This window comes from Lactuca serriola, chromosome 6 (assembly GCF_051521515.1).
Source record: "Lactuca serriola cultivar US96UC23 chromosome 6, Lser_US96UC23_V15, whole genome shotgun sequence".
NCBI lineage: Eukaryota > Viridiplantae > Streptophyta > Magnoliopsida > Asterales > Asteraceae > Lactuca > Lactuca serriola.
In genome coordinates, this window is record NC_136413.1 from 190,284,033 (window position 1) to 190,293,708 (window position 9,676).

The following is a 9,676-nucleotide window of genomic DNA, read 5'->3' on the forward strand; positions in this document are numbered from 1 at the left end:
TTTCACTCAATTTTCGTTCCCCTTCTATGTTATCTCTCCATGAGGTCAAAATTTATATCCCCTCTCTTGGGATATAGAAATTTCAACTCATCCCTTCTTAGGTTTATCTTGTTTTGCTTCTTGAGTCTTAGGTCTAAGTATATTAGAAAGATACTACGTTGTGTCTTTCATCCATTGCAAGAGTTGCTAATCGTAAGGTCTCAATCGAAGAACAAAGATGTTAGCATTCTTATTTTTGTATTTTTATAGTTTGTTGATATAACTAGTAAAAACCTAGATCTTAAGGAGCATGTACACTTAGGTAATTTTTGTTTGTTTCCGCTACCATGATTAAGTGTATTAACACATTGCACACCGCTTTGTTTGCATAGTCAAAGTCTTCTTTGGCACTTATATAATTTCAATTACACCGGTTGTCATGTAACCCTAAGATCACCAACATTACATATCCAAATCATAAAGCATATTGTATCGTTTTTCAGTCATCATTGTAACTCTATACACAAGAACATGATTTCTCGCATTGGAATGTACTATGCGGTTTCTTGATTAGGAGTCATCTCTACATTAGGGTCGCATTGTATAACTCTAATCTGGATGAGTAACAACATCAACCATTTCCCAATTCTTCTCATAATAAGGGTTGATAGCGTTAAACTCCATATTGAAGCTTGGTGATCTGCTACTAGACGACCTAATGTGGTAAAGAACACAAGTGCAGATATACTGCCTGATATCATGAACAAACCGGTGAAAGGCTTGGGGCCTAGAGTACCTCGAGGACCATTGGATTCTTGAGCTAATAGAGAACAATTGGAAGAGGATCTTAGCATATTTTCATTTAAAGTATTTATCTCTCCGTTTTGAGTTAATTTGAGAACTGCCTCCGAAATATCCTCCACCAATGTTGAACCCTTTTGGAACACCTAATACATCATCAGGAAAAGGGAAAAGGCAAAGAATGTAAACACCTAGGTAAATACTACTCATCTTTTTGAAAAATGAATCTGAAACTTACGAAACCAAAACCACCAAGCTTGTAGGTAGGTCCGATCTTTTCATAGTCATGGCAATACTTTCCAAGGAAGACACTCGCGTGCGGGGATACAAAGAAAGCCATGGCTATCTCTCTCTTCTTGAATGCTTCAGGATAGTCTTCAATGGAGTTAATGTTCCTGATATTCTCTGGCTTGTAATGCAAGACGTTCACTAGGTAACGAACAATGAAAGAATTCCCATTGCAGCCAACAACATCATTATTTCCGAGATGATCTAGTGATTGTTGAAACGTTGAAACTGTCATAATTGAAGAGAGCGTAGCGGTGAAACATGCAGCAACAATCACATTTACACAAAACCATGTAGACAGCACTAACCGAGACAAATTGTTTTTGATAACTTCTCCTGGAAGATTAAGTAATGCCTATGTCATAACGAGTTAAGAACAGCTCAACGTAAAATGGTTATATCAGTGCACCAAAAAAGATATTATATAGCTCTGTTCGAGTCAAATAATTTCAACCAAAAAATATTATATAAAGAAGTTTGTGATAAAAAGGTAAAGACAATATTGATCACATAAGAACGGAGACTTACTATGTGCCAATGATAAAACCGCGACTGCAAACCAAAGCATCCTGCTAATACATTCTAAGGAAGATGAAGCCTCAAAATCCTCATTTCCATGTACATGTTCATTAAACCAGACAATCGACACAGTGCCTATTGTCATTGCCAACAATATAATCCACATTTTTGCTGTAAAGGCATAAAGGAAGATAAATCCTTCCTTCATAGAATTTGACTTTATGGGTACCACCCTAACTAATCCTGAGTCTATGTATGGTTGAGAAAACTCAGCATACTCGTATCGATCTGCCATTATTTCTGTATCACCAACCGCTGCATCCAAGGTCTGCATTACTTGTGCACAAGCATTCAAGATACAAATCGATCTTTATTATCAACTAGATTAATTTGTAATGTAATTAGTATGAAGCTTAGGCAAAAGAATTGTATGTATATACCTTGTTATATACTTCAGCTACCATTTCATCATACGAGCCATTATATGGAATGTAGATATAAGACAATGAATAAGGCAACTGCTTCACTGCAGCTTCAAACACTTCTATAGAAAAACCAGTCACAGAAGTTTTATTCGTGTTTTGATCGTAACTAACCTTAACAAATTGATTAAAAGCACCTTTTGCAGGCACACCAATCTTTAATGGTTTCCCTTCATTTCCCGACCATATCTGACCAGTTGGAATCTTTTGAGTGCCACCTGGCCAATAAATCAAATCAAGGCTTCCCTCTCCATTATTTCCAAGTTTATGCTTTGAGAAACCAAAATCTGGTGACCAAAAATCAATCTCCCTGTAGCTTCTACCAATCACATTAATTATGGTAAATGTTGGAGGTTGTGCTAGTTTTCCATCTTCAAAGCTTATGTTCCCACTTACGCCACTGAATTCAGTTTGTAAAATGCTTTCTAGAATATCCTTTGATGAGCTTAACCCGTTTGATGCTTGAATAGATTTGACAACAGCCCATGTTGCATCATATGTGCGCGCTGCATATATACTAGGGTTCGAATATTCTTCATTTGGATATTTGGTTCTAAATTTGCTCCGAAACTGAATTTTGAAGTCTCTAAAAGACTCGCTTGTGTCTTCAAAGTTAGTCTTGAATCCAACAACACCTTGCATGCTCAATATAACTGATTGGTCGACTGAATCAAGAAGACTTGATATATCATCAGAAATGATCCATACGTAACCCTTTTCCATCATTCCCAACTGATTTGCTTTCTCAAATAATAGGATGCATGATGCTAGAGATGATTTTAAAAGTATGAACACCTTATTCCCCTTCATCTTGAGTTTTTTTAGCTTTTCTTCTATGAAGATGCTTGGGTTTGATAGATAATGCAAGGGAGGGAATGTGAAGTGGCATTCGATGGTTGAACCCACCAGTTGTAGTGCATCAGAGAGATGTGTTAAAAGACTATGGCTGGAGCTAAATGTACTGTGATCTTCATAAATTGATGTCACCTTTCGCCAATTAAAGTGGCCAATTATGGCAGCAATGCATTGTGTATGGGTTGTGATATCGTGACTCATTTGAACAAATGAAGTTAGTGCGGCTGATTGTGGAAGTGATGTTGTGGCTGTCGGGGTTAGAGAAATGATGGGGATATTCTTGGTAGCCTTATCAAACTCAGCAACTAAAGTGGCTTCTTCAGGGCTTATTGTTCCTATAATTGCATGAACTTGTTTGTGGTCCATGAGATCCATAACTGTTTTTTAAACAAAGTTCATCATAAGGAATTAAAACTTGGTTTCCAACACTTAAATTAAACTAACATTTTATGTTGGATTTAGTTTAGGTTAAACTAGAGGATTTAATGGTGAGTTTAATGGGCAAAAAGTTGATAAGGCGGAGTTCAATACGCCATCATTATGGGTGAAGTTCAATGAATTGAGGTTTAATCCCTATTAAATTGAGGTATGGAATTTTTTTTAAAAAACCATTTCACCAATTAGTATTTAAATAATTATACCATACACACTTGCACAAGTTATATGTTGTTATTTTTTTATTTATAACTGTTAAATAAACAAGTTTCCTAACACTCTAAAATTAACCCAAAACAGAGGAACAAAACAATATCAAAACCACAGCAAATGAAAAACAGTAAAAAGACAATGATTTACGTGGTTCAGCTTTTGATAAGCCTACATCCACAAAGCAACAGGGACACCATTTATTATCAAACTTGTGGAGGTTACAAAAGTTCACTAAAAAACACACACATTTAGATTACTATCATACGTATCTTTAACCCTCAATATGTAACTGCCTTACAGTTACTTAATGCACCCAATTTATTAACATAAATTAATATTGATAATAAATATGTATCACTAGAAATTGAGCCATATTTATAACAATCTCCACATTGGCGAGATTTCTACCAACACTGTGAACCACCACCAAATACCTCCACAAACTTCACCAAAAAAAAAATTCCCTGCTGCTTCAAATGAAATCAAACCGATACAATATTAGCCAAGTCTTTGCAGTGTTCAAACTTGGCTAAACCAACAACTTTAGTTAACATATCAGCTGGGTTTTCTTCGGTTGGAATCTTCTTCAAAGCAATTTTCTTTCTTTCTAAAACTTGTCTCACAAAATGAAATTTTACATTTATGTGTTTAGTTCTAGAATGATATACCTGATGTTTAGCCAAATTGATTGCACTTTGGCTGTCACAATGAAGCTCCACCTGATTTTGAACAATACCCAATTCTGCAATCAACCCTTGTAACCACAAAGCTTCTTTAATTGCCTCTGTAGCAGCCATATATTCTGCCTCTGTGGTAGATAAGGCGATAGTTGCTTGTAAAGTAGATCTCCAACTAATTGGACCTTGTGCCATAGTAAACAAATAACCTGCAGTAGATCTACACTTATCTAAATCACCAGCGAAATTAGAATCAACATATCCAGCAACAAAATTTTTCTTTCCATAATCTTGTTTTTGAAAACATAAACCAACATCTCTTGTTCCATGTAAGTACCTCAAAATCCATCTTGCTGCTGTCCAATGATCTTTACCAGGATTATGCATATATCGAGTCACAACTCCAATGGCTTGTGCAATATTCGGGCGAGAACAGACCATAAGATACATCAATCCACCAACAAGGTTTGCAAATGGAATGTGAGCCATTTCTTTCCTTTCTTCTTCAGATTTAGGACAAGATTTTGCACTAAGTTTAAAATGAGCAGCAAGAGGAGTACTTACAGACTTTGTTGATGAGTGAACATCAAACCGCATCAATAACTTTTCCAAGTATTGTTTTTGAGTTAGAAATACAAGACCTTTCTCTTTATTCCTAGTTATTTCCATTCCAAGAATCTTTTTGGCCTCACCAAGATCCTTCATCTCAAAATGATTCTTCATTTGTGCTTTCAGTTTCTTAATTTCCCCCATATTTTTTGATGCAATCAACATATCATCTACATAGAGTAATAAGTAGATGAAACTTCCATTCCGCAACTTTTTGAAGTAAACACAGTGATCATACTCACTTCTCAAATATCCAACGCCTTTCATGAAACCATCAAATTTTAAATACCACTGGCGTGGTGATTGCTTCAGACCATAAAGCGACTTCTGCAGCTTGCACACCATTTTTTCTTTTCCTTTAACCTTGTACCCATCTGGTTGAAACATATAGATTTCTTCATATAAATCGCCGTGTAAAAATGTTGTTTTTACATCTAATTGCACCAATTCAAGGTCAAATTGTGCAACTAAAGCTAACATAACACGAATAGAATATTGCTTCACAATCGGTGAAAAAATCTCATTGTAGTCAACACCTTCTTTTTTAGCATAACCCTTCGCAACGAGCCTTGCTTTGTATCTTATTTTGTTTTCATTTGGGACTTCTTTCTTTGCAAATACCCATTTGCAACCTATAGCTCGCTTTCCTTCCGGTAGACTAACAAGGTTCCATGTTTTGTTCTTTATAAGTGAATCCATTTCTTCGTTCATAGCATGTTTCCATTCTTTATTTTCATGACTTTCACTTGCTTCATGAAAATTTGAAGGAATTTCTGAATTAACAACAGGAATGCGAATGCAACACAATCTGTGTACCTAGCAGGTTTCCGGACACTTCTTCTTTCTCTCCCTTTTGCAATCGAATATGAGGGTTCAACAATTTCTTCATCATCTGTTTCCACACCTTCACTTTCTTCACCAAAAACAACATCTTCATTATCATTTAGGTGCTCTTCAACTCTGACTTGAGTTACTTGTTGTGGATTTGAATTTTCTTGATGTGGAAAACTTATATTTTGCCTTTCAAACTCCACCTGCTGCACAGCTCTAACATCATTTTCTACATCAACATCATGATTCTTCACTTTCATTAAGTTCATCTCATTAAATGTCACATCTTTACTAAGAACCAATTTTTTTAATTCTGGACACCACAATCTGTATCCTTTCACACCTGTACTGAAACCAACAAATATAGCCTTTTTGGCTCTAGCATCTAGTTTAGATTCAGTCACATGGAAATAAGCATCACAGCCAAAAATACGCAAAATTTCATAATCACCAGCATGTTTCCCGGTCCAAACTTCAGTTGGTGTCTTTCCATTTATTGCTGCAGATGGTAAACGATTAATCAAGTGGCTTGCATAAAGGACTGCTTCTGCCCAAAAAGACTTGTCTAAATCAACTTGTAATAGCATACACCTTACTTTTTCAAGAAGAGTTCTATTGAGTCGTTCAGCAACACCGTTTTGCTGTGGATTTCTTGGTACAGTAAAGTGTCTTACTATTCCTTCCTTTTTGCATACTTCATTGAAGGGATCAGAAGTATACTCACCACCATTGTCGGTTCTTAAAACTTTAATTTTTCTTCCGGTTTGATTTTCAATCATATTCTTCCAATTCAAAAAAATATCTAAGACTTCATCTTTATGTTTCATTGTATACACCCAAGACTTTCTAGAAAAATCATCAATGAAACTTACAAAGTAATGTTTACCACCCTTGGAAGCTGTTTTCGTTGGACCCCATACATCTGAGTGAATATAATCAATGATGCCCTTGGTTTGGTGTGTTGCTGTACCAAACTTTACTCTTTTTTTCTTACCTAAAACACATTGCTCACAAAAGTCTACTTTACCAGATTTGACACCTTTTAACAGCCCCTTCTTTGCTAATCCTTGTAGAGCACTTTCTCCAGCATGACCGAGCCTTAAATGCCACAACTTTGAAGTATCAGAATCAACATTTTTATCATAATTAGTAGATTCTGAGACCACTGTTGCAGCACCCACAATAGTTTTTCCTTGCAATACATACATGTTATGCTCTCTAATTGCCTTCATCTCAACCAAAGCACCTTTCTTTACCTTCATAATACCATTTGAAGATGAATAGCTATAACCTCCAAATTCCAATGCTCCTAAAGAAATCAGATTCTTTTTTAATTTAGGAACATACCACACATTTGAAAATTCTCTAATTACTCCATCATGATGCTTGAACTTCACAGTACCGACCCCTTCTTTCTCTAGGCTGTAATCATCACCAACTAAAACAACACCATGAGACTTCAAATCTAAAGTAGAGAACCATTCCTTATTAGGGCACATGTGTTGAGAAGCTGCTGTATCCATCAACCACACATCAGTGAAGGAATTCGATGTGACTGCCAATACAAATTCCGAACCAGATTCATCTTCACTATAAGTGACATTTGCTTGAGTGTTTTTGTTCTTGTTTTTTAGTTTTGGACAATCCTTCTTCCAATGTCCAATTTCATGACAAAAAGCACATTCGTTTCTCCCCAAGCTTTTTTGCGATTTAGAATTCCCTCTACTACGAGACTGGAATTTCTTTCTATTTTCTTGACCTCTCCTTTCAAATGTTCTACCTCGAACAACCAAGGCATCTGATGTGGAACCATTCATTTGTTTATCTGCATGCCTGATCTCATAGTTCATCAAAGCATTTGAGACTTCTTCAAAACTAATAGTTACTTTACCATGTAACAAAGTGGTTGTTAAATGAGCATATGAATCAGGCAGAGAATTTAACAAAATTAAAGCTTTGTCTTCATCTTTAATTTCTTCATCCAAGTTCAATAAATCAGCAACTAATTGATTAAAAGCATCAAGATGAGCAATCATCTTTGTACCTTCTTTATATTTGAAGTAAAACAGCATCTTCTTCTTCTAAAGACGGTTTTCAGCACTTTTGGTCATATATTTGTCTTCTAATTTCTGCCATAAATCTTTTGCTGATGTTTCTCTCATTACATTGAACTTTTGTTGCTTAGCAAGACATAAACGGATTGTTGAGCAAGCCATCCTGTTTACTCTATTCCAATCAACATCAGACATATCTTCAGGCTTTTCTTTCAAAGCAACATCCAAATCTTGTTGAGCCAAAACATCTTTGACTTCACACTGCCACATCCCAAAGTTATTTGTCCCATCAAATTTTTCGACTTCAAACTTTGCATTATGAACGGTTGTCTTTGTCATATAAGATCCTCTCCCACCAAAAAGGTTAAACTCAGCCCCTGCATCGTCTTCCATGGGCTCTGATACCAGTTGTTAAATAAACAAGTTTCCTAACACTCTAAAATTAACCCAAAACAGAGGAACAAAACAATATCAAAACCACAGCAAATGAAAAACAGTAAAAAGACAATGATTTACGTGGTTCAGCTTTTGATAAGCCTACATCCACAAAGCAACAGGGACACCATTTATTATCAAACTTGTGGAGGTTACAAAAGTTCACTAAAAACACACACATTTAGATTACTATCACACGTATCTTTAACCCTCAATATGTAACTACCTTACAGTTACTTAATGCACCCAATTTATTAACATAAATTAATATTGCTAATAAATATGTATCACTAGAAATTGAGCCATATTTATAACAATAACATATTTGTAATTTATTTTATTTTATATTCAATAATTTAACTCATCAAGTTAATTTATATTATAATATTTTAAACAAAAAAAATACTTAAATCTTAAAAATATTTTAAAACATAACACATATAGCAATCTTTAGTTAATAATTTGTAATTTGTTACTTTTTAGTTTCTAATTAATGTAATATTATAGTTTTATAATATTATTTATAAAAAGATATAATAAAATATTGATGTGGCAATTCATTGAATTCTTAAGAGTTCAAGAAAAGTAGAATTTAATAAGTAAAATGATATAATTAGTGGAATCTTCATGTAACTCTTAAAAGTTCAATGCATTGAAAATGCCATTATGATCAAAGCTTACCTTCATAAACTGATCGAGCCGGGTTTCCTTGAGAATCCTTGACATGCAAAATTGGACAAGAACAAGCACTCTTCGTAATTCTGCAGATATCATGGATAGCCAACTCCATGGCTATCGTTTGCTCTCTCCCAACACGAGAGCTTTTTTCAACCACGACACCTATCCCTGCATGTTGGCTCTTCGAGCAATTTTGAAAATTTTCATGATTTGCATGCACAATGCTCATTTCAAGAACGAAAGCACCGATGAAGAACAGAAAACTTGTAGACACTTTCATCTCAGCAATGAGAGATAGGTTGACTTTGGGTGATATGAAGATGCCTATATTTTAAATGTACGCTTTCTTGCTCATAATAAGTATATACCCGATGATCTCGTCAACTAAGTTGAAAATGAGTGCAATAATTAACATCGACCAATCAGTTTCCTGGGTCCCGGCTTGTGTCATATTTCCAACTTTTGATAGAGTCAAGGAATCCTTGCTTGGTCGTGAGCAAACCCCACTTGCACTTATCCAAATTCCAGAGGTTAACATTTATATATGTAAAACATATATGTATATACTATGTAACTTGCTATATAAAATGTCAACTCTTCGAGAGCAATGTTTGGTCAATGTTAAGTACAAAATTTGTTAATGTTGATTATGATAGAAGCCATTGTTTATTGTACATGTTAGTTAAAGAAGCATCAAAAGAGAGTGATGGGGAGTGGGGGACGCAAAGGAGGAAGGAGGAGAGTGTACAAAAAAGAGCTGTTTCAATACCAGATAACACAGGAGCTGATTTACTCACCTCACCTTTTGCACCAAGGAAAA

The 9,676-nt window shown here is 35.1% G+C and overlaps 1 protein-coding gene across 1 annotated transcript; it reads right to left on the bottom strand.

Annotated features, from left to right (window-relative positions):
- Window positions 1-376: 376 nt before the first annotated feature.
- Window positions 377-9,166, bottom strand: LOC145059286 (glutamate receptor 2.9-like). The gene is made up of 5 exons (XM_079007141.1): window positions 8,860-9,166; window positions 2,028-3,301; window positions 1,597-1,915; window positions 1,019-1,404; window positions 377-926 (listed from the first exon to the last, which is right to left on the bottom strand). Exons 1-5 carry the CDS (start codon window positions 9,134-9,136, stop codon window positions 534-536), a joined length of 2,649 nt encoding a protein of 882 aa, XP_078863267.1. The 5' UTR covers window positions 9,137-9,166; the 3' UTR covers window positions 377-533.
- Window positions 9,167-9,676: the final 510 nt, after the last annotated feature.